The sequence below is a fragment of the Hypomesus transpacificus genome, chromosome 1, assembly GCF_021917145.1.
Source record: "Hypomesus transpacificus isolate Combined female chromosome 1, fHypTra1, whole genome shotgun sequence".
Lineage (NCBI taxonomy): Eukaryota > Metazoa > Chordata > Actinopteri > Osmeriformes > Osmeridae > Hypomesus > Hypomesus transpacificus.
Genome location: NC_061060.1, coordinates 5,116,975 through 5,143,172, shown reverse-complemented (window position 1 = coordinate 5,143,172; position 26,198 = coordinate 5,116,975). Strand labels below are relative to the sequence as shown.

At 43.8% G+C, this 26,198-nt stretch overlaps 1 protein-coding gene across 1 annotated transcript; it reads left to right on the top strand.

The window, feature by feature from the left end:
• The first annotated feature begins 347 nt into the window (after positions 1-347).
• arap3 (ArfGAP with RhoGAP domain, ankyrin repeat and PH domain 3) lies at positions 348-25,291 on the top strand. The gene is made up of 34 exons (XM_047018825.1): positions 348-713; positions 9,080-10,202; positions 10,402-10,424; positions 10,566-10,648; positions 10,783-10,859; positions 10,951-11,187; positions 11,631-11,700; positions 11,867-11,987; positions 12,444-12,628; positions 12,941-13,047; positions 13,380-13,579; positions 14,041-14,126; positions 14,596-14,778; positions 15,413-15,554; positions 16,132-16,236; positions 16,623-16,779; positions 16,910-17,012; positions 17,493-17,691; positions 17,779-17,842; positions 18,074-18,237; positions 18,491-18,703; positions 18,819-18,924; positions 19,105-19,252; positions 19,429-19,497; positions 19,611-19,685; positions 19,918-20,035; positions 20,460-20,588; positions 20,811-20,947; positions 21,301-21,383; positions 21,493-21,528; positions 21,853-21,916; positions 22,266-22,403; positions 22,501-22,539; positions 23,478-25,291. Exons 2-34 carry the CDS (start codon positions 9,157-9,159, stop codon positions 23,985-23,987), a joined length of 5,217 nt encoding a protein of 1,738 aa, XP_046874781.1. The 5' UTR covers positions 348-713; positions 9,080-9,156; the 3' UTR covers positions 23,988-25,291.
• Positions 25,292-26,198: the final 907 nt, after the last annotated feature.

Below are 26,198 nucleotides of genomic sequence, written 5' to 3'. Positions count from 1 at the left end.
CAGGCAGGGATTTATCCGAAACACTACATGCCTGGTGCTGTTGTTACAAGGCTAACTTCTATTGGAACCTAAAAAATAATTTGATCCGACTTCCCACTCTTTTGGACCATACCAGTAGCCTGCTTGAGGATGTATAATCATCAATAGGGCCTAAATGTCCCCCAAAAGCATTAACATGGTTATTCAGGTTATTCACATTGCGTTTAATGACGTTAAGATACCCTATATAACCTTTTCTAACTATAATTGTGAAAATGACCGTAATTGTCAACTTTAATTGTTCTTGTCTCATTACAGAATAAGGGTGTGTCTTCTTTGTCAAGGATAACGATCCGTCTCTCTTAGCTCTCATTAGACCGAAATGGAAAGAGAAGGAACTTGTGAATAAATTGTAGGATGTGGTCTATATCCATTACTTCACTTTTCACTATTTATTACATTCTTTGGTCTTTGCCAATTGAGTTGACATGTGCTTGTCTCTGTGATTTGGAACTTTAAAAGTTGGCCAGATCGCAAATGCGCCTTTCCCTTTAAGATCGCCTTGATGCTGTGCGAACTGAACTAATCATTGCTACAAACTTGCCGAGTCCGACAGGGTCTGGGCTCCTCAGCTCAAGTCATGAGCGCTTGTTGCCAAGGCGAAGGGATTAAGCAAGCAATTCATTCACAAGGGATTGGGATACCAACTGCATACAACAAAAAACAAAGCAAAGGTAAAACATGCATGTTTAATTGTACTTATCACTTATAAAATATCACTTATCTCAATCCGAGTCATTCATTTTTTGAAATCTCGTAGACTAAAGGGTTACATCCCACGAGTTTGTGATTGAACGTACTGTGCCGTAACGTGAAGTGTTGAGCGATTTTTGCAGTTCTAGAGTGAAAATCTTTCTGAACTGAATACCACGAGACGTTTTTCAAGTTTTTTTTAGGTGATGGGCTAAATGCATTTGAAGCGTCTGCAAGTGATTGAGAATTGTGGGCTAGACGAGTAGATGGTGGTAATTCTTTCACTCGATTTTAATAGGGTATATGGAATGACATTTTAAGTGTGACATTGGATTTTTCTGCATCATATTAAATACAAAATATATAAATATTTACAAACACATCCAAATTTCATTCAGGCACTAGGCATCAGCGTGCTTCCATGTAAGCAGAATGCAGTCCCTGTTCAATTTGATTCCACAGTTATCAACAGCAGATTTAATGTTTGGTATCTGATCATCTAAACTTCTCAGACAAGCTGACATAGGTTTAAAAGTAAATTCTTCCAATTAACGTTATTCACACTTTTAGATTCACTGCTGAGCTCACAGTACGTATGTGTTGACATGAAAACATTTGACTGAGCTGTTCAGCAACAGGCACTTCTGTTTACCCACAGCTGACATGGCCTCTGAATGCTGAGGACCATTGACATTGTGTCATCGTCACAGCGGAGTCAGATTGGAGGCTAGGCACGTTGTACGATGCACAATACAACTCAGAGGTTGGACAGTTGAAAAGGGCTGATGATGGAGACATGTTAGATTGTTTTGCAGTGTTTGTTTGTGTCCTCATAGTTAGATAGTAATATAGCTCTGCAGCATACCATTTTGTTCACTGTCTCGCTGAAGCTGTAGAGAGGAAAGACTTTGGCCACAATGAATATGAATTTGAATAGTTCTATCTCTTCACTTGTCAAACTGGTAATTGAAAGTTGTGTAATTAAGCAATAGGCTCCTTGCTTTATACACCATAGAAGAAAAAAAACTTCTGCGACAAACCACTAAACTTTTGACTGAGTGCTGCAGGTACAATGTTTCTAATGTGTGTAGTTTGATAACCCAGTCTTTTTCACTTTGCTAGCTTTTTTTTATAGGACTTCCACAGAACAAACTTTCCACTGTGTCATTGCAGACAAAGTCGTTCCTTAGACTCTGAGGACCCAAGTACACAGGATGTCAGTCATTATGCTCTCTCAAAATACAGTTGTATCACAGTTAGACAGACTTATTATCTTATCAGTGTTTGTGTTTTTACAGCAATTAGAAATTGCCCCCAAGTGACTGTGCTGTAATTGCATTTTCAACCTGATTTTGTGAACTGATTATCATCTTTAGAACTTATTCATTAAAAAATACATTGATATAGTCGTCACACAAGGACATGTACAGGCATCTTACTCAGACACACACACACACCGACACACACACCCACACCCAAACACACTTCCTATCTGGCTGGGAAGTACGCAAAGCAAAAGCATTCCTTCCCATATTGCACCGTTTTTCACATTCACACATAGCAGAAACAGGCAGATAAGGCTTTCTCTGTATGACTCTTTAGATAGACGGACACTTTTAAAAGACATCCTACATCAAGTCACTGTAATTGTTACAGTCAACATTTTACGCTTGGGCTAAATATTCTCTGCTGGTGACAAAAATTGAACAATACGGTTGCTGTGGTTTGGACGTCACAAGCTTAGTGTATAGGAACTGCTTCACTTGTTGAAAAGGATTAAATGTCAAAGAACGAGTTTATATATAAACAGATCTTCCACATTCACAGACTGGCACAGAGCGTTGCTCTGTGCTGTGCACTACTATTTTGAATGACACTTGGCATTTCTTGCTAGTCACTATGGTAATTACAGTACCTAACTATAGGTTTACTAAAGCGGGCCCATCATCTCATTTAAGCTGTCTTGTTTTTCCTCTTTCTTAGAAGGAAAAGAGAGTGTCTGAAACAAAAACAATGTCCTCCTCCGTCAGATGTTTTGATCGAAGAGAGAGTTTAAAGATGACTGAGAGAGCAGAGCATCTATTAGCGCGCTGATGCGCGCACACAGACAAACACACACACACACACACACAAGCTTGTACTGTCATCTAGGCAGTGACATAGCTGAGCCATGGCCCAGCTAGCCCGCGTGGAACAAACAATGACATATTGTGTCTTACAATAGAGCCTCACAGTTATTTATATACAGCCCCCCGCACCCCCCCACCCCGCCCCCCGCTATCCCAGAGGCCTCCTCGAGTCTTTTGGCGGATCACTCAGGGCTTCAGGCACTTCCTCTGATTGTTTGAGTTGTGGCCACCAGTGAGACGTTAGGGACTTGTTAGGGGACATATTGTATCTGAGAAGATGGCGTTGGAACGGTGTGGGAATCGGAGAGGAACATCGAGACACAGTGCTGGGTTTTGTTGCGTGGCTCACTAGGTCACAAAGTGTGGGAACGGATGCTTTTGCATGTAGATTGAGCTACCAGGGGGTTGAGATCTCATGTTGTTTCCTAATTTGTCATTTTTGAGGAAGACAGCAATTTAGACACACTGCTTGTTGGTGTTGTTGTGTGCTAGGTTCAGAAGCGCTATGTGACCCATCCGTCACATCAAGTTACTGCCCTTCATACTTGACTTGTGCATTAGCCCTGTTGTAGGGTGCTAATGATGGGTTTGTAATGCTTAACTTGGTAATAGCACTGTGCTCATAAAGATGGTTTGGCAACGCCACACAGGGTTTGAAGCCTGATTACATAGGCCCGGTTTCCCAGACAAGGATTAAGCCTTGCCTAAAAACCTTTTCATTTGAGATCTTTATAGAGTTTGTCTCTGATCTTGAGACAAGGCTTCTTCCATGTCTGGGGAAACTTTGCCCTTGTGTTTGGGCCATTAACACCTTTTGAGCACCAAATGAGCCATAAAGGGAAGTTGTTGTGAAATTGTGCCAAGATGATCATGCCTTGAGATGCTTTTATGTAAACAAATAACATTGGTTCAGTGCCGCAGTTAAAACAGACCAGGAATCACTTTGCAAAGCATTATGGGTGTTTTATTATTCAGCAGTCACAAGCAAGTCATTGATCACATTATACAGTGCCCTCCAAAAGTATTGGAACAGTGAGGCCAATTCCTTTATTTTTGCTGTAGACTGAAAACATTTGGGCTTGACATCAAACGATGAATGTGAAACCAGAGATCAACGTTTCAGCTTTTATTTCCAGGTATTTACATCAGGATCTGATGCACAAATTAGAAAATATCACCTTTTTGTTCGAACCCACCCATTTGTCACGTGAGCAAAAGTATTGGAACATGTGACTGACAGGTGTGTTTTGTTGCCCAGGTGTGTCCTATTACATACATTATTCAATCAATAAATACCACTGAATGTCTACACTCAGGTTCAGATTGGGTAAGATAGGTTTTGTCTATGCAGACTGTATTCAGAGGTGAAAACAACATGAAAACCAGAGCGCTGTCTTTGGGTGAAAAACAAGCAATTGTGAGTCTTAGAGAAGATGGAAAATCAATCAGAGCCATTGCAGAAACATTGGCCATAGCCAGTACAACCATTTGGAATGTCCTGAAGAAGAAGAAAACTACTGGTGTACTAAGTAACAGACGTCGAACAGGTAGACCAAGGAAAACATCAGCAGTTGATGACAGAAACATTGTGAGAGCTGTAAAGAAAGACCCTAAAACAACTGTTAGTGAGATCAGCAACAACCTCCAGATGGCAGGAGTGAAGGTATCACTATCTACTGTTCGCAGAAGACTTCATGAACAAAAGTACAAGGGCTACACCAGAAGATGCAAACCACTCATTAGCAAGAAGAATAGGAAGGCCAGGCTGGAAATTGCCAAAAAGTACAGAGATGAACCTCAAAAATTCTGGGACAAAGTTTTATGGACTGATGAGACAAAGATTAACTTTTACCAAAGTGATGGAAAGGCTAAAGTTTGGAGAAAGAAAGGAACTGCTCATGATCCCAAACACACAAGCTCATCTGTGAAACACGGTGGAGGTAATGTCATGGCTTGGGCTTGCATGGCTTCTTCTGGGACGGGCTCATTAATCTTCATTGAGGATGTAACACATGATGGCAGCAGCAAAATGACCTCGGAAGTCTACAGAAACATTTTGTCTGCCAATTTAAGGAAAGATGCAACCAAACTGATTGGCAGAGCCTTCATCATGCAGCAAGATAACGACCCAAAACACACTGCCAAAACAACAAAGGAGTTCATCAGGGGCAAGAAATGGAAGGTATTAGACTGGCCAAGTCAATCTCCAGACTTAAACCCTATAGAGCATGCATTTTACCTGCTTAAGAGGAGACTGAAGGGAGGAACCCCACAAAACAAACAACAACTGAAAGAGGCTGCAGTGAAAGCCTGGGAAAGCATCAAAAAGGAAGAATGCAAAAGTTTGGTGACGTCAATGGGTCACAGACTTGCTGCAGTTATTGAAAGCAAAGGATTTGCAACTAAATATTAAGTCTTATTCACTTAAATATGTTTTAAGTATATCTGTTCCAATACTTTTGCTCACATGACAAATGGGTGGATTCAAACAAAATGTGATATTTTCTTAGTTGTGCATCAGATCCTGATGTAAATACCTGGAAATAAAAGCTGAAACGTTGATCTCTGGTCTCACGTTCATTATTTGATGTCAAGCCCAAATGTTTTCAGTCTACAGCAAAAATAAAGGAATTCGCCTCACTGTTCCAATACTTTTGGAGGGCACTGTAGTTGGATTGAGTCGGAGAGCTCTGCAAGATCTGAGAAGTATCTCTTGAGGTTTTTGGCTTCTGTCACTGTGACATCTCTGTTCCTCTTGCCACTGTCACTGCAGAGTATTTACAAACCGTGATGAAACTGGAACGAAGAGCCTGTGTGCTACTTTGCTTCTGTGTCATCATCCTACTCTCCCAATTTATATCACGTGTCATATACTGCAATCTGTTGCTTTGAAGTAGCATTTGTCCATTTGGCAATGGCAGCTACTGTAGTTGTTCTTCGGACAGTGTCTTGAAGTTAATCAAGCCTACATGTTAGGACTTTGTGGGTGTCAGAGGGCTTTGTTGTTTATCCTTGATCTGGTTGACCGTCAGGGTGGTTCCCTTCCTCTGGACTCTACAGTGGACTAGAGGGGGGAGGGGGGAGGGGGAGGGAGGTGTCCGAGTGGAATGGAGCAAGGGTGAAGCGGGAGGTAGGATTAGTGATGAGAACAGGACCAAGGAGGGTGAGTAGAGGGCAAGAGAGGGAGAGAGAAAAAACGAGAAAGGGAGCAGAGAGAGTTTTCCACCACCATGATGTCAGTGTCTAAGGGACAGCTGTGTCCTGTGTTTTGAACCGCTCTGATGTGCCTCACAGATAAGGACAGTTAAAAAGGGGAGGTAGGAAAGAGGAGGAGTCTGAAAGGGACTCAGTTTGTTTGTTTGCTTCTTTTTGGAGGAGTTTCCGATGGTACTGGGAGTGACTGTAGCTGAATAACAGCTGTCGGAAATAGGAAATTGAGAATAATGGATTCCTTAATGAAAATTGCTTAAGTACCGTATTGCAGATATTGTAATTTGGTTCTGAAAATAATCCTAGCTTCAGCCTCAAGTCTTTAGTAGTTGAAGTATGAAATCCTTCTTGCATAATATTTTGAGCATTGACTGAGTGAGACCTATGTTGTCATAGTAGAGACCAAGGCTGACTTCTCGTTGGCAGCTCTCTTCATGTGTCCTACTGAGGACAACAAGTGTGAGAATGTCCCTTGGAGTGTTTAACCTCCACCCCCTTCCTCTCGGCTCTTTTTAAAAATGTTATATTTTTGTATTTATTGTATTTTATATTATATTGTATAGCCCTAGTATTTTATTTGGTTGTACATTTTCTAAATTACATTTTTATTGTGTTCATTATGTGTAAATGTTCACTGTATGCACCTGCCCACCAAAGTAAATTACTTGTTTGTGACCACTTACTTGGCGATTAAACCCGATTCTGATTCTAACCCAACAAGCACACAAGTGCTGCAGTGTGGACACTGGATTACTGACCGTGTGCCTTGAAAACACGACTTTGTTTCGTTATGTCTTAAGTTGCAGTACAGAAAAGCTCTTCCTCCTCTGTGCACGGTGGTCAGCAGGTCAGAGCAGAAGTTGTGGTCTAGATTTTTACGTTATAAGTGTGATAGTTCCTCATTGTGGTTGTGCCCGACTAATCCTTTTTCCATTGTAATGGTTTGGGCCTGTGGTTGGTGTTTTTTGGAAAGACAGTTGATATATATATATATTTGAATTTGTTTTAAACCTACCTGACTGGAATTTATTATGTAAATGCACTGAAACAAAATCATATATATTTTTTTTTATATATATAACACAAAGTTTGTACAGAAGTGACTCACATCCTTATTGTTTATTGTTATACTGTATGACAGAGAAATTGGCTCCCACACAAGATGGCTGCCGTGTAGACAAGTGTCGCGGTTCCTCTCCAGTGTTAAATTCCATCTCCTTGTCGAGGCCTGACCGATAGTATTCCTCCTTCCCTGTGTATGTGGTGGAAGTGGAAGTAGGATGGGTGGTGTCTGTATCCTCTGAGCCGCCTATTCCTCTCCTGCTGCTTTCCCCAGGTCATAGTTCATGGTCTTCCAGCCCTGGACCCACCACATAGCCTATACTAGCTTAGCTTAGCATGCAAATCAGAATTCTGTGGTAGCAGAGCATAGACATCTGCTCGGCAAGCCGGGGCCAGAGGTTAGCTGCCAGAGCACTGACACAGGAAGAGAAGGATGTATGTCAGAGGTTTCTTTTCAGCAGCTTCCGACTGCTGGGCTTTTCCTTTCTTTCTGACCCTGCAGATATCTACTGCCCAAGGACAGAGAACCCCCCCCCACTACCACCACCACCACCTCCTCAATGATTACAGCCACCATTATACCACACTGTAGTAAAATTTGTGTTCTTGCACGAATGTGTTTTCAAAGAGGGAAACTTAAAATTGGTTTGATTAAATTGAATTAAGTGAACGTCTTGAAATAGCACACTAACAGCCTCAGTTGATTTGCCAATGACTGCAAAGTCGTCTTCCCTCCTTGTTACACCGGACTAGACAGACCATACAGTGTGTGACTGTATGCCTCCCACTCACCAATCTGGCACAGAGCCTCACTCGGCCTTGAGATTCTTCTCTCAACTCCTGTGTTGTCAGGCTGAGTCACCAATAGGGACACACACACACACACACATCAGCCAAGCCCTGTGAGAAGTAGCCTGAATCCATTAAAACTTAACGCATTCCCAGCTTTCACCGGAAATGTCCACGCAGAGAGCTATCAAAGACAGGACCACCCCCCCACACACACACACACACACACCCATAGCCACACGTACTCACACATAAACTCTCTAATACGCACACACACACACACTCCCGCCAGCAGCTTGCCTCACCCCGGTTGCAGGGTTGGGTGTATTCCTTCCCCCCTTCCCATCTGGACAAACCACCACCACCCTCTTATCTGGACTACTACTTCAGTTCATTCTGACCAACGTTTTTTCCCCCCAATCGATGATTTATCAACAAAACACTTGCAGATTCCCAATTTGCTCTCTCTAAGTCTCAGACAATCACCAAAGCCAATTTGTCTTTACGTAATTTTATTTATTTATTGTGGTAAACAAGGCCTCATGGCCATGTTGTGTCCCATCCCTGCTGACTTCAGTTCATGCCTGTTTCAAATAGGAACAATCCACTTACTTTGTCCCATCAATGACATCAGCCTTTTGTTTCCCTATCTGTGATTTGAAGGGGCCTAGAAGAGGGGTCTTGACCTCCAGGGATGAAATGTCACATAATGTCACTTCAGTCCTGTAAAAACAGCACGTCTTTCTTTCTCCAAACATGGCCGAGTCATTAACCCTCTCCTGCCCTCAGTGGGGTCGTAAAATGACACTGATAAATGATGCACGACCAGTGGGATCAGGATATGCTTGCTCTCACTCCCTCTCTGCTGGGGATGATCCTCAACATGCTGGACAGGGTTTTATATTACCTGACATCACCAACTGAAATGACTGTCTGTGCTAGTTTGGCTCATATGCAGTAATATGCAGAGTAAATCTTACCTTCTAAATCAGCAAAACAAATATCTGAAGAAAGAAAAAAATTACATTAATTTTTCTCTGGAATAAAGTGACTTGGTTGTAACACATAAAATATCAGACTGTAATGTAATGTTGTTACTTCATGCATTTATTGACTTAAATGTACTCGCTGTACTTATTTCTTTCCACCCATTGCAGATGGAGTGCAGTGTGCTCCTCTTCTAGCTGTGTGATGGCCGTTGACCTGCCCGCTGGCGGACCTCCACCTCGTGCCCATGGTCGTCATGGCAACGCTGGATGGCAGCACGCCTGTTGAGACTCTGCTGGCCACCATCCACCTGGAACGCTACGTGAACGCATTCCATCGATCTGGTTTGCGACAGGCCAGGGACTTCACCCACCTGGACCATGAAGCCCTCACCAGGCTGGGCGTGACAGCCACCGGACACCGGAAGAGAATACTCCGATTGGTCAGCCACATCAACCGAGCCAATCAGCATTCAGCAGAGGCTCACAGGACCAATCACCATCAAGAAACTGAGACCAGTCAGTTATTGCACCGTCGCCAGTCTGACTCAGATATTCGCTTGCCACTACCCAGACAGACAAACCCCCCGTCCAATCAAAAAGGGGACCCCACCCGCTTTGAAGCTTTGCGGAACAGTTCGGCTCCAAACCTCTCCGCCATGCTAGCTAACTCAGGGTCTGAGCAGGGCAAGGTCATGGTGAAGCCGGTGCCCAAACCTAGAACTGTGTTCTACAGACGTAGAACGACAGAACTGCCCAAGTTATCCTGCCTAGCAACACCAGAGCCCTCTCAGCTGGGGAGGAAACCTTCTCAGGAATCCCTATGCTTCACGGTTCTGGAGGGCTTGAACTCAGGGGAGACCCCCGACCTGGCGACCTCTGCCCCCGTCCAAAGACAGAGCCTGGGGGAGAGGAGGCTGAGTGGCTCCGCGTTGACAGAACCACTGCCCCCTGTACCACCCAGGCTCAACCGAGGGGTCCCCCCTTCGGCGATCAGGGTATCCCCAACAGCCTCACCCTCTGGAAGGTCCGAAACTGATGAGGCTGGAACCCTTTTGCCCCTCTCCTCCTCCTCTTCTTCCACCTCCCCACGTAACCATGACGACGACCGACGCTCCTCCTCGCTGTCCGCGTCTCCCCCCTGCTGTTCTCCAGGCAGGGGGATCGAGATGGTCTCAAATGAGATCTACTGTGGCACTTTAGTTGGCTTTGCCCCTGGTGGTGGGAGGACCCAGGGCGCGTTGCCTGTTCCCCCACCTAGACAAGCACTGGACCGGACTCCGGAGAGACACGGGTACGACAGCAAACTCATGAAATATCTGTTTATAAACACTGCATTGTGATTGAAGCTCTGGGATAGAACTTGAAATTATAATCATATATTTCCAAAATAGTATTCATGTTCTAAAATGTAAAAGATCAATAAAAATTACAATGGTATATTAATATAAGATAAATAAATATTTAATATATATATTTGTTTGTGTTAACAGCAACACTGTGTCCCATCAAGGAGGTAAGCACCATGTGTCTCTCTTGTACATTTAAAAGTATTTTACACTTTTAATTGAATTACGGTAGTTTAATAGTTTCTAATATGATGGATGTGGAGAGGGTCAGCTAGGCTACACACAGTTACCTTCATTTCCCTCCTCAGTTCCCTTTGAGGACCCTGAAGAAGAGATCAGCCCATACTGTGAAACAGTCTTCCTAAATAATTGGCAACTGGAACACTCTGAGGTAAAACCTCAGCCACACCCCATTACCATCAGACCTCCACACACACACACACACACACACACACACACACACACACACACACACACACACACACACACACACACACACCAAGCTAACTGTTTGTGTAAATACAGGTGGAAAGAACAAGAAGTGAAGGTAGAGGAACAGGGACGACACGAAAGGAGGAAGGAAACCATGCAAAGGATCATGGGTAACCATTTGACTGTATTTGACCATGTCCGTATTTCTAAAGTGTTTTGGACCTCCTATGACTGTCTACGTGTGTGTTTCCATGTCCGCAGCAGAGGAAGGTTGTTGCAGTCCAAGCGCCTCTCCCACGCCCTCCACAGTGATTCCCCGGGCTACTGCACTGTCGGGGAGCCCACCCCTCCACTGCGCTGCCTCTCCCTGCCCCCCCACCTCTACCCCACTGAGCAAGATGACGAACTAACCATCTCCCCCTACGCCAGCTACACCTCGTTCTCCGAGCGCACCGCGCCCATTATCAGCGGCTGGCTGGATAAGCTGTCCCCTCAAGGGTATGCCTGGCCCGCGTCTGGCCTGGGTCTGGGCCAGGGACTGGGGCTGCTTCTCCTATCCTCCTCTCCTCCCTGCATCTCTTCCCTTCTGTGGAACTGTCTGTGCTTGGTTTCTGTCCTCTCCTCAAAACGCAAACGGTGTGTCTCCTTCTTCCTGTTTCTTTATAGTTTTCCCCCCTCAGTCGTTTTAATCTGTAGTATGGTGATTCAGAAGTTCTGCGTATCTGTTAAGGCTTAACTGTAGCCATTTTGTCTCCTCTCTCTTCTTTCTGACCTTTTCAATGTTAAGTTTTGTTTTATTCAGTTCAGTGGTTTCTTTTTATGGCTTTGTCTGTGATGTTTCACTTATCACAACACCATCATTCAGCAAATATCCTCCAGGGACTTTAATATATTATTAGCAACATTTGTATATCTCTGTGATTCTGTTTTCGGCCCTTTAGGAATTACGTGTTCCAGAAGCGCTTTGTGAAGTTTGATGGCAAGAATCTGATGTACTTTGGCAGTGAGAAGGTAACAAAAATGTGTTTCTTTTCCAATATTGTAAAGATTAAGGTATATTATACTACATTTTTATGTGTGCACTTATGTTCTATTTTTTCTCATATGTTTAATAGTTGTTTGTCAATATACAGTACATCCCAGTATTTACTAATTTTATCCAATCCCTGTTTTCCAGGATGTTTATCCTAAAGGAGTGATCCCATTGGCTGCTATACAAATGGCCCGGGTGGCCAAAGACAATAAATTTGAGATAGTGACAAGTCACAGGACGTTCATTTTCCGGGCTGATAACGAAGGTAAACACAACATTCACACACACGCACACACACACCATTTCCTATAGATTGCAGTGTGACGACCACTAACTACAGAGACAAAAGCTGACCCAATAATGCTGACGAGACGAGTGCTAAAACTAGGTCATAGTGGTCTGTGAGAAAGGATGGGTATAGTTTGTGGGGGTACACCCCATTCAGCCGGCTTATGAAGTGTAAAATCTCAGACAAATCATACTCAGGGTGAACTTTGAACTGTAGCTTTTGTTCATTAAACCACTGGTTCTAACCAGACTACTGTTTGAAACCCCTTACCACAGTTTTCTATGCTGTGTATGTCTCGCTTATGCTACAGTTTTTTTTCTTTTTATTTTTTAGATGTCCGAGTGGCTTACCATAGCATGAATCAAAAGCGTAAATAAATGTACAAAAAGTAAAAACATTTTCTTTTTTTCTTTCGCATCCATGACCTATCAGCACAGAGACACAGGTGGGTGAGCACACTGCAGGAGAGGGTGAAAGACCAGCTGGTGTTCGGGCGGCCTCGCTTTGGCACCGGGGTCCACTGCCAGAAGAGTGGCTTCCTCGAACTGAAGGGAACCAAGTCCAAAGTCTACACGGCCATCAACACAGAACAGATCTGGCTGTACAAGAGCGAGCAGGTGATGACAGCCTTGACACACTCCTCAACTCATCTCGCTTGTTATCCTTTCTCATCGCTCGAGGGCGTTGTCCTCGATAAACATGATTCTTTGAGTTCCTGTGCTGTTGGTTTGTAGGAATGTTGTACTGTTTTGTGACACAAACTGCCCCCGAAAAGTGACGTGATAGAGATATTATTGTATTTGATGTTTTAATTGCACTGTGTATTGGAAAACATTATCTGTTCAGAGTAAAATTACATGTATGCAAAATTAATGTATACATATCCATAATTTCACCCTCTGTTTTGAATTCTGTTTGTCCATGTCCAGTGTTTTAAGAATGGAATTGGAATCACTCTGATTGAAGCCAGAGGAGCAACAATTCGAGATGGCAAGAATAAAAGCTTTGACCTCATTACTCCTTATAAAACCTTCAGGTGAATGTTCCCATATTTTGTGGCATACATTATTTGTGTCTGACATACTTGAATTACTGACTCTCACATGTGTCTGAAATATTGCACAACCATTTTAGTTTTCTGCCAATATTTGCTATTGTTCCTTCCTTCCCAATCCAGCTAAAATCAATTTGACCAAAACTTACCATACTTACCTAACTTGTACAGCATTAAACAATTACTGTCTCACACTGTAACTGTCACCCTTTATCACCTACTCCCAGTCCACCTAGGCTGAGTCCAAATAGGCTCGGTTCGGCAAGTACCAGACCAGATTGTCTAAGTTCAAAAGTTCTAATTCTCCCCTGCAGCTTTACGGCTGAGTCAGATCGGGACAAGCGTGACTGGATGGAGGCGCTGCAGGAGTCCATAGCCGAGACCCTGTCAGACTACGAGGTCGCTGAGAAGATCTGGTCGAACCGGTCCAACAAGATGTGTGCCGACTGTAAAGCTATAAACCCAGACTGGGCCTCCATCAACCTCTGTGTTGTCATCTGCAAGAACTGTGCAGGTGAGACTCCAGTTCAGCGGGAATGACTTCATACTAGGAAGCCTGACAGACATGTGGTTAAAATGTGCTAGTGATAACATGATTCTGTGTATCATGCGTTTTAGAAGAGTGCCTTTGTGCAGGTGTGCCTCGCAGGTGTCATTACCAAGTCCTTCGGTGAGGAACCGCACAGTTAGGTGTTAGGTTCACTTCCCTAATGGAATGCTACCTGATCCCATTCCGGTTGCCTCTTCCATCAGCCACATCCGAGAAAACAGAACACACACAAACACCAGTGACTCTCAGACCGTTGCATTCCTTCCTGTTGTTTTTGTATCAACGGTCCTCAGCAAGGTGTGAATCGTAGCTGCTAGCATAGCTGGAAGGCTTGGTGTAAGGGCCCCTGTTGCAAACACAAAAACTCTGTTTGGGGCTTTAAGAGTGATCGCCAGGCTCTTTTGTATCTCCTTTTCTGCCTGCAGGTCAGCACCGAGGACTCGGGACAATGGTCTCTAAAGTACAGAGCCTGAAACTGGACACCAGCGTGTGGAGCAACGAGATTGTGCAGGTGTGTGTGTGTGTGCTGGTGGGGGGTGGTACAGAGGCATACAAGGAAGGAATTAAGGAACCTAAACCGTGGAAGGGCAATGCCAGTGGTATTGCTGGTCAGTCAAGGGTGCAGTGTTCATGCTTGCTTATCTCAAATATATCCATCCTATAACAGTAGCAAAAATACCTATTAATTTCTGTGGTAAGCTACACCCTGTCTTTGGTTTCAGTTAGAATGACTCACTTTTCATCTTGAAAGTAAAATAGCATAATGATCCATTATTTCTTCAATGAAAGGGATACATTAGCCTCCTCAAAACACAGAATATAAATGGATGTTCACCTATCAGGGTAAAATGCTAGATGGTGTTATAATGGATGTCATATTGAATAAACTGGGAGTGAGATGTACTTCTTTTTAGCTTGACTTCTGACTGTTGCTGTGAATGTTTGCTTGCGCGTGCATTCCTGTGTGTGCATGCTCACAGCTTTTTATCATGCTTGGCAACGACCGCGCCAACGAGTTCTGGGCGGCCCGCCTGTCTGCATCTGACGAGCTGGACTGCGACGCCACACCGGACCAACGGCGGGAGTTCATCAACCAGAAGTACCGCGAGGGGCGCTACCGCCGACCCCACCCTAGCTTCAACACTCAGGAGGAGCTGCTAAAGGTCGGCACAAGACCCGTCAGTCACCTTACCATAGCTTAGCACATTAACGCCAGTGGACAGGAGGCCAGGATGTATAATGACGGTAAAACAGGAAAGGGTTGATATGTGGTTTCACAATTCCATAGACTTGAATTCCACAGTGTGAGACCCAGACCCGAAGAAAGATTCTTCATCTTTTATGTACATGGTAACCCACTGTTAAATCCCAAATGACCTTTAAAATATTCAAACATCTCTTATCTGTTAACTTTGGTTGCTAACGAAACACAAAAAACACTCACTTGTTTGAACTCGGTGACATGACAGAATGTGTCCCGCTGTGACCACCAAGCTACCAGAAACCACGTTTCCAGGCTACCAGTCCGACTCCAAAGAGACCATAACGTAGTGGAATGTGCTTTAAAAGAACAGGGGCGACCATAGAGAAGAGATAAAGGGACTGAGGGACGTTGAATGGAGGCTGTGTTGGAATTTGGTCTGAATGTCCTGTGGCAGTAAATGCTTTTACTGGTGGGTCTGCTGAATGTGTATTTCCCTTATCTCAACCTCTTTACTTTCCTCTCTCTGTCATCCTCTCCTCTCGTCTCCCTGTCGCTCCCCCCCCCCCCCCCCTTTTCCTCTCTGTTCCCTGCAGGTTCTGTGCACCGCAGTGACTGAGCAGAACCTGCTGAAGACCGTGACCCAGATCTTCACCGATGCCGAGGCGGCACGCCTCTGTGACACCAATGGATATGAAAAACCTCAATTTTCAAACTACTACTCCCATGGTGCTTCAGGTGAGAGGCCTGCTGGTCACATGGCGCGCCAAACATTCTAAACCTCCAGGGAAAGCTTTCAAGAAATTACGGCACGGTTGAGTTGAAGGGCAACCTAATGGTGGTCCCAAGGCCATGTGGAATGTGAAAGCCGTATAGCAAAAACTTCTAAATTATGTTTCTATGCCGAACATGAAATTATGGGTGTTATTTGAGGGAGTTTTAGGCTGTTTGACTTTTCAATGAGGTGAATACAAAGCAGACATTTTTTTTAAGGGTACTTTACTGTGCAAGGACAGAGTATTCAGGCATATAGCACTCTTTGGGCCAGCTTTTCCCCTCTAGCCGTTTCCTCTTAGACTGAATAGTAACCTGGAAGGGCAGTGTGAGAGCCTTTGTGATAAATGAGCGTGCTCTGTATGCCTGACCAAAGTCATGTCTGAGTCCAACATTAACAGTGTAAAAGCTACCCTGTGCAGGAGAGAGAACAACGGAACATGAAATCCCATGCTTGTTCCCCTCTACTACAGAGAATGTAGGTGTGGACAGACAAATTAACTTGGAAAGAAAAATAATATGAATCTTCTCCTCTCCTCAGACCCCAGTGTTTATGACGAGATAATGCAGCCGGTCCTGCACTCTGGTTACCTCTACAAGTCAGGCTCAGCGAACAAAGGCACATTATCCCGCAAAACCAGAGAAGGTAGGCGACTAGACTGCCACCCTCCCAGCAGCTCTGCACTTGGCACAGGTTGAATAGACTGGAATGAGCCTCCACACCGACATTGGTATAAAGGTCTTTACTGAACAAAGTGGACAGAAAATACTGTGTGGGACCGACAAATGCTTACTGTAGGTTGTTGTACCGGTCATTTTATGGTGGAATTTTACTGACACGTGTGTTTGTCATTTATATTATTGGTCAATTGTTACATCCTGGAAAAAGGAATTTTAATTTCAAATTTCTTGTGCTTTTGCCGTGTTTTGTTTAGTTATATAAAAGAAAAGTCATCCCGTGTATGGTATCAGCTGCCACGAGTTTTCAACAGCTGAACTGAAAGTGTTTCTGCTTCCCTCCTGTTTGCTCAGACTTCCAGAAGTTCTGGTGCACAGTGGAGAGGTCTATACTGTTCTATGAATCGGACAGGTGTTCGGAGCCCAGTCTGAAGATCAACGTCAAAGACATCCTGTGTCTGGGTGTCAGCAGACCTGCTTCCTGCCACAACAACACTGGCTTCATAGACAGGTGCTGGAAGCTATAAAACTCATTATGTGTCGATGAATGTAGATGGGTTACTGGTATGTCATTGACCCCACCATGTATTACATGTAAATTGCATTAAGTTTAAACATTCCTAAAACCTTTTTTTCTGTAGGTTTCGCTACACTTTTGAGTTATACCTGACATCCGATAAGCTTTACCAGTTTGGCTTGGAGACTCCTGAAGCGCTACAGAGCTGGGTCAAAGCCATTGGGAAGGTACCAGATTAATCCCTCCTCTTTTCCCTGAAGCTGTCTTTACTCATTCACATCTCTTATGTTCCTCTCTGTTCAACCAATCAACTTTTTGATCTGAAGATGAGTGTGTAATCTGATCAAGCAATGCACATCATTGGGTGTTTTGAATAGACTTTGGGTCCAGGAATGTGGTCTTCATTGCTTAAACTCCCATTTTGTTCCTATTGTTAAACACTTAAGTATTTTCACTTGATCCTTCCCCTTGGTGTTCCATCCTGCCACAGTTGAACTTCCTGTGTTGCACTCTATTCAATTGCACCCTTTGCTTTCTTCCTTCCTTGAGATGATCACATGATCACTAATCTTAACAAAATCTGATTGGACCAAGCTTGCTTTCCACAGCCTGGCTTTCACGCAGTCATGTATTATGCTTGATAATACTTCCTGCAAGAAAGGTCGATGGCAAGGATACATTTGAAATACTGCCTCCACCCCCTCTAGGCTGCCACGCCCCTGAGCTGTCACTGCCTGCTGACACGGGAGTTTGAGCGGGTGGGGATCCTACGCTACAAGGCCATGCTGGACCCCCAGCAGTGGAAGGAGACTTACTTCGTACTGCAGAAGTCCAACCTGTTCATCTGCCCAGGAAACGACGGTGCTGCCGAGGACATCATCAACCTCAAGCGACTGCAGGAGCTCAGTGAGTGGGCTGCCACGCCCCTGAGCTGCCTTGTACTAATTGTTCTTGTGCGACACTTGTGTTTAACGTGTGTGTTTTGCGTTTCAGGCATAGTGTCAGAGAATGAGCACCATGAGAAAAAGGATATTCTGGTGTTGGTTGAGAAAGGAAGGCAAGTTTACATTTATTCATTTTACTCAAGTTTAAGTTTAAATTCAAGTTTACTCTCTCTATACTTACTTATACAAATATGTAAGTAACAAATACTTTAAGTAACGAGATAATTCCTGGACAGATTGGCTGATGGAACTAACTGAATAGCATTTTCATTTGCTTGGACGCCTGATTGTACTTTAGACCCTACATGATACCACCTTCTCTCACCATGCTCTTCCTCTACTAGGACTCTGCATGTGCAGGGTGTGGGCAAGACAGACTTCCCCCTGTGGTATGCAGACATCCAGAGGGCTGCCGGAGGGAGGGGGAACACCCTGAGAGAACAGCAGCTCAGCAGAAACGACATCCCTATCATCGTAGACAGCTGCATTGCCTTTATCACACAGTATGGTAAGTACGAGTATGAGTCACACCCAAACTCAAATCACAAATCCTTTGGATTCTTCTAGAAAAAGCTTGGTATTTGTAACGTTAAACATTGATCCAACGGATCCTCAGTCCAAGTGTAACCGATGATAAACAGCTATTTTGTGGTAACAAGGAATAGATGTTGCCACATCAAAAAAAAAAAAGGTTCTGTAGCTGTGCACTTGTAACGAGGGGAGAGAGATAGGAAGTGATGTCATGCGTCTGTGTCCTCTAGGCCTGGGCCACGAGGGAATCTACAGGAAGAACGGAGCAAAGTCCAGAATCAAACTCCTGATGGAGGAGTTCCGGAAGGACGCCCGGAATGTGAAGCTACGGATCGGGGACAACTTCATCGAGGACGTGACCGACGTGCTAAAGAGGTTCTTCCGTGAGATAGATGACCCCATCTTCATGGCTGAGCTGCACCCTCTCTGGAAGGAGGCAGCTAGTGAGTTGAACCACGACCATGCTCATCTTTCTATTCGGGACTTTCAAGTGCTGCATGGACGACTTCAACAAAATGAAATGTGTTTTGATTTCTCGGCCATCTGTCGCCCTGGTAGAAATCTCCCAGAAGACCTATCGTTTGGACAGGTACAAGGAGATCATCCATAGTTTACCCAGAGTCAACAGGACCACTCTGGCTGCCCTCATCAGCCACCTGTACAGGTCAGTTTTCTCTCTCCCCTGTGAACTTTAACATATATATATTTATTTTCAGTTTTTTTTAGGGGGTATTTCAACCTGTGACATGCATTACCTACTTATAAAATGTCAACTGCATTAACTGCAGTAGGTGATATGCAGCAGGTAAATACATGATCCTCTCTGTTCTTCTCTCTGCCCCAGGGTCCAGAAGTGTGCTGATCTGAACCAGATGTGCACCAAGAACTTGTCCCTGCTCTTCGCTCCAAGCCTTTTCCAGACCGATGGAAAAGGAGAGCATGAGGTTAAGATTGTCGAGGACCTCATAGACAACTACCTGTATGTATTTGATGTGAGTATGGGACTGCTAGACACACAACCTACGCCACAGATCATTCATAACAGATTGTTGAAACATTCATGACAGCTTTTACATGTTCATGTCACTTATTGTCATTTTGCCACAACTGTGGAACAGTATGGGAAGGCATGCTAAGTATACTTGATGTATGATTGTGTGGAATTCAGATTGATGAGGAGCAGCAGACCCAGATTGAGCTGGAGATCAGTCTCATCACCACCTGGAAAGACACTCAGGTAAGAGCTGGTTGTCTAAGTGAAGGAGGGTGAGCACAGTATACAGAATCGATCATTTTTAAGGGCCTTGTGTAAGTTTGTTATGTTTCTGCAATGACTCCTTTGTGTCACAGCTGTCCCAGGCAGGGGATTTGATCATTGAAGTTTATTTGGAAATGAAGATACCAGACTGCTGTATCACACTCAAGGTAAACAAATAAAAGAATACTGTTTAGTTACAGGTTAATTTAATAAAAAAGGTGCAGTTACAATTCTAGCCACATGGTGGCGCATTCCATCATCCAACACTCCTATAGCCTCACCCATTTTTTCAAACAAATAAAACAATTTCAAACAATTTTAAAAACTTTTTGTAGAAAATATATATTTGTTCCAGTTTGTTGCGAGCCCTGGCCTCACCTGAATGTGTTGTCCTGACAGGTTTCTCCTACAATGTGTGCTGAAGAGCTGACCAACCAGGTGCTGTACATGAGGAACGTGCCTGCCGGTGAGAAGGATGTTTGGATGACGTTTGAGGCCATAGAAGACGGACAGCTGGGTGAGCACTCAATTGTCTTTTTCTGTCCAAGGCTTAAAAAAAAAATACTGAGAATAACATGGAGCTAGCAAAACTGAAAAAAGCTAACAGCATGGCCCTATGGTCATGCATTGGCCCGGTATGAACTGAGATTAGTTTTGGAGAAGTGGGACAGACTCGTATGATGGAAAATGACTGAGACTGTTTCTTATTTAAAACACTAATTTTTTACCATTGGCTTGTTCAAGTTGGTTTTATTGAACCAGTAATGATAAATAATATGTGAGAAAGGATCGATTTGGTGTACATTCATGCCATGTTGCTGAGTCAAACTACGGAATTATGTGGAACTGAATAAACACTTTTGGCCATGGAAAGACATAACCAAGACAGTGTGAGATCCACAGCCTTAGCACCATTAGGTGCTATAATATTGTCATCCTAGAGCGACCTCTGCACCCCAAAGAGAAGGTTCTGGAGCAGGCCCTGCAGTGGTGTAAGATGGCTGACCCAAGCTCCGCTTACCTGGTGGTCAAGAGGGTACCCAGAGGAGAGGGGATCAACCTCCTCACTTGTAAGTAAAGACAAAGCAATAGAAGGAAAACATTGAAGTCTGTCAACTTGCCCAAAGAGTGAACAAGTGATTATTATACAGTAAATGCATTACATTCAAGCACTCATAATGCATTATCCAAAGGAAATTATATTCTAGCGTCTATGGGGCTTGGAAAAGTGCTTTTGTTTACGTGATAAGATAAGATTGTTAACATTATTTTATTATTATTGTGGGTTACAGCATACCAGAACGAGATCATGAAAATAGGGCTACTGAAGTGCCGAGAGGAACCGCCCAAGCTCCTCCAGGGGAACAAGTTTCAGGAGCGCACCTTCCAGATCAAGGACCACAAGCTGCTGCTGCTCAAGGACAAGAAGGTACAGCAGGTCTGGGATGAGGCAGCCTGGGTGGTGCTCAGCCTCCATGCAGGTCTGGGAGGAGGCAGCCTGGGTGGTGCTCAGCCTCCTCGCAGGTCTGGGATGAGGCAGCCTGGGTGGTGCTCAGCCTCCATGCAGGTCTGGGATGAGGCAGCCTGGGTGGTGCACAGCCTCCACCTCCTCTTCTCTGCCCATAGTTTTCATGTTGTGTGGTTGGTGGGACTTGTGGAAAAGGTTATTGAGTAAAGCAGAAAAATGTGGGTTATAAAGGAGACAGCCTACTTTCCAAGGGCACTATAACTCATGTTGTTTCACAAGCAAAGCAAATGAGGTCAGTGTTTCTGTACTTGCAGAGTATCAAGCCTGAAAAGGAGTGGGCACTAAAATCAATGAAAATCTACATTGGAATCCGGAAAAAGCTGAAAGCTCCATCAAAGTAAGAACGCTTCTATTGTGTTTTGCCTGAGAATTCCCGATGTCCTGACCAGTCATTCTTCACTCATGGAAATGTACAAAAATACATGTTATTCTACTCTTTGTTTTAGATGGGGGGTTACAATAATGATGGATAAACACCAACTGTAAGTAGCATCAAACTTTTGCTTTTTTTGGCAAAACAATCTTTAGTTCAGAGCTAGAAAACACTCATGTTAGTTGAAAATATTGAAAAAGTTGTTCTGGTACATAATGCTTATTTTCCCTGAGGATGTGCTCTGATTTCCTCATTGTGTATACAGTATTTGAGGTCATCTTACCTGAAATAGACCGTTATGTAAGTGGTGTGTATTGTTAGGGTTGTAATGTGTTGTGTTGGGGTCTGCCCCTCCACACCCGTTTCAATAGAAAGCTAATCACTGCTTTGTGCCTCTTCCTCCGACCCCCTCTTTCTCTTCCATCCCCTCCAGGTACCTGTGTTGTAACTCAGAGACTGACCTCTGGGACTGGATAACTAGTTTCCTCAAAGCACAGGTATGTGGACGTGTGGGTGTGAGCTTGCATTGGTTAGTGCGTGCTTGTTCGACCACATTTGCATCCCTATCCTCACGTATTCTGTGTACCAGAGTTTAATTTCTCACTTATCTCAGAGACTCAGAGGCATTACATTTACATTTAGTCCTTTAGCAGACGCTCTTATCCAGAGCGACTTACAGTAAGTACAGGGACATTCCCCCCCCGGCCGGGACGGGAATTGAACCAACAACCATCTGATTAATAGCCCGACTCCCTAACCGCTCAGCCATCTGACCCCCCTGATCTGACCTCCATTCACCTATCTCTACACCCCCCACCCCCCACCTCCTTCTCCTCCTCCTGGCAGAACGATGACTCCCGGCCCCCTGTGTTGCGGCGCCACTCCTCCTCTGACATCTCCAAGCAGAAGTTTGGAACCATGCCGCTCGTGCCCATCCGCGGGGACGAGAGCAACTCCACCATGCTCTCAGCCAATCAGACCCTGGTATGTTGGAAGAGTCCGACACATTCTTTTTCTCAGATTTCCACATGAAGCCTCAGAGGTTAAGACTCTCCATCTTGTATTTTGGTTTTGCCTACAGAGGAAGTTACACGCCAGAAGGACACTCTCCATGTTCTTCGTAAGTATCTCTGTCTCGTTCTCTGTTCGGCCTCTAATTTCAACATGGTCACACATTGTTTTGGTCGTTCACTTCAACAATACCACAATGCGTTCTCAAAAGTCAAAGCGGGTCAAGTAACAAGTAAAAACATGTTAGCAAATTACCAAAATCTGTTCTGCGTCATCTGCATTTCGAAAAAACTTTTTTACAAGTGTCCCACTTTAAGAAGCATGTTTCCTCATGATAGATTTCTATCAGCCAAACTTTTCCCCCTCCTTTTCCTGTTGGAAGCTTCTACTTCCTGATATGACACCACCAGGATGTAGGGGTATGTTTGATGTGGGGACAACAGGACGCGTAGGAAGAAGAGCTGGTTTCTAGATTGTTCTGCAGCATTGTGCTGCTTGTCTTGAGGCTGACCTCGGAGATTAGTCAACAACCTTCCCCACCCGACCCTCACTTGTGTGTTTTCAGTCTAATTAGCGGGGTATGGGTGTGTGGTGTTGCTACCTGTCCCAGCCCCAATCACATTTACAAAGGGAGTTTCCTGGAGTTTTGATCTTTTGTGCTCAGCCAATGAGGTGATTATCTCAGTGTTGTCACTATGATACTACAACAATAGCCGCACCTGCAGCAGAGGAAGCCTGTTGTTTCTTGAACTGTAAAACCTGTGTTTTTGTCATTAAAGGGATAGTCTGCTCAAAGTACTTCTCAATATGTGAGAGTAAGAATTAGTGATTGATGACGTGTTTGCATGCTGCCTTTAAAGCACAGCTGTCACAGTGTGCAATATTGTCTTTCATGCCGTGGACTACACTGTCAATTCGAATGGATTTCTCCACTTCAAATAAATCTGACAGAAATCATACGCTGATGGATTCATGGTTCTCATGGCGTGGGTTGCCCCCACTCAGGGTTGTATGATCTTAACCGTCCATCTCTCCTCCGCGCTCCAGCCCATGAAGGTGCAGCAGGACTCGTTTGAGGAGCGTGCAGAGACTCCTCCCCCTCCGGAGCCGCTCTACGAGGAAGTGGGCGACTTCGGCCTGCAGGTGCTCAAGTCTCTAGAGACCAGCTTCCTGTCCAGCGCCGCTTCCGAGACCCAGGAAGTCCTCGACCGGCCCCTGTCCCTCTCCCTGCTCCCCCTCAAGACGGCCTCCCTGGACCGCATGATCGGGCCCAACCCTGTTCACATCCTGGAAGGAGGGAGTGGCCTGCTGCCCCCTGCTGGTGGCTCATTGGACACCCTGGTGTCAGGAAGTGACGACGACCCCTGCCTCAGCCCAGAAAGTGGGTCCTGTTCCCACCGATCCCAGACGGAGATGCAGTTACCTCCGGTGGCCAGAAGGAGGCAGCAGCAGGGGGTTTGTACCCCTTCTCAGGAGCTGCTGCTACAGCAGCTCTCCTCTGTCTTCACCAAGAAGACTGAGCAGGAGGATACACCTCACGGTGCTAACCACAGCTGAAGGAGGAAGTGCAAAACACGTGCGGAAGTTGTCCAGTTGAATCCAGAAATACCAGGGTATTTCCATGAGCTTTTGATTCAGCCGAACAGTCACTTCCTTCATTCAACTCATCACAGTATTCTGTGAAGTTATTGATTCATATGTTATTAGTTTAGATTTGACTAAAAACTGGGGACATACACACACATACACTCAAACGTACACAAATGCACATATACATGGTGGACTTTACTCTACATGCCAACCAGATTTGGTTAGTTGAAAATTAATGTAATTTTACTGTTGAAAAACAGCTTCCTCATGTATCATACAGTCTATAACACCTGACCTTTTTTGCTTATTAAATATTTCTCATGCTTTTATAATGTACTGTTCGTGCATTCAAGAATAGGAAGACGGAAATTTGGCAATGCTAACCCTTCTATATGCTTGTTTACAATACAGCTGTCCACATATAGACACTGGTATAGTTAACCTAAGTACTTTTGGAGTAGAGTTACCATGTGTATTTCATATAATTCCTCAATTGTCAAGTATATAGTATTCCAAAATGAATTAGTCTTATTTTATTGTGAAACATGTTCCAGGTTTTTTTTTTACGTATTAATTTATTTCTAGAATATGTAATCAATTTTTTATTATGATTTTTTTCTGTGAAAGGGGTGAGTTTTGACTCTGCCCTCACAGCAACCTTACTGTGTTGCAGCACTAGATGGCAGTGTAGATTCACAAGCAATGGACATAGTAGTGAAGAAGTATTAGTATTCCCCATGAATCTAAGTTTCTATATAAAGGTGAATTATTGTAAAGATTATATATATTACCAAATATATGGAATATTCTATTAACAATATAATATCAATCCCTAAACCAATGATGTGTTCCAACGTACTTGTGGTTCTTTTGATGCGGTATTAAATTTACCCCTTCATACCACTCATCTCAAACTATGTAACTGTAAATATTGTATAATGTCCTGTATATGCCTGCCATTTCAATCTTCATCTCACAGTATTTTGCATATGTTACAGAGCGTGTTGAACTCATCAAGGAGTAGATTAAATGTGATACTGTTTAGAGTTTAGGATCTCTTTGTCTTTTTTCAACAACAACAAAAAAACGTTATCATCGAATATGACACAGGGTCATATTCGATGATAAGGTTTTTTGTTGTCACAAATCACACCACAATGGGCAATTATTTAATCTCTTAAACCAAGAGTAACAAATGCTATGGCGATCCATATCGAGCATCAACATACCTTGGCTCTGTTGCTCAGTGTAATGATTTGACACTTGTTTGCGCCACATCTGAAATTTCAAACAGACTCATTCAAATGTATTGTGTTTGTAGTATGAATTTAGAAGATAAAAGAAAGAGGTAAGAAAAAATGCTGATTAAATCTATATCAAATTTAAGTTGTAACATTGAAAAATGATTTATTAAGGGTCCACCAGCAACTTCTCTCAACAATGGTATATGTGTATTTGAATTATCTATCCATTCTAATTAGTTATAGATACTACATTTAAGGCTCAGATTCTACTTATCAGTGGTCAGAAGGATCTAGAAAACAATAGACTTCTAGCCTTTGCCCCTGAAACCTCCCTAAATCAGTTAGTCCAAGTCATCCTGGCTGGCAAATCACCTTTTAGTGTAATCTTTTTATCCAGGCTTTTAACAGGACACCCCCAAAGTAAAGTGATCGCTGAAAAGTGTTGATGCTTGTTCTTTAAGTGACACTTTACCCTGGGGTGAAACCGGACTTAAAATATGTACATTGGTTTAAATACATCCAAAATGGGTTTGCATAGTGACCGTTAAACGTCATAGTTACTTACATTTTTGCCAAGAATTGCCTAAATGAGTTTAAAGGTGGAAATACTTTTGTTTATTTTGTTTGATGTCAAGTTCACTGATATCATATCCAGCTTAACTGTTTGTATTTGATATGAAGTTACCATATGTGAGCACCAGGAACATTTTTACACTTCTCTAACCAAAAGGAAAGCAAAACTTGGTTTGGTCGACATTTCTGAAAAGAGATTTCTCTAGGGACCGAAGTTGAGGTTTCTTTGTCGCCTGCGGTTGACTATACTCTGAGGGGTGCTCGAGGGAGGGAGGGAGGGAGGGAGGGAGGGAGGGAGGGAGAGAAACAAGCCCCAACAAGGGTTTAGGGGATTAAGTTCATTCTCACTGCCAGTCCGTCA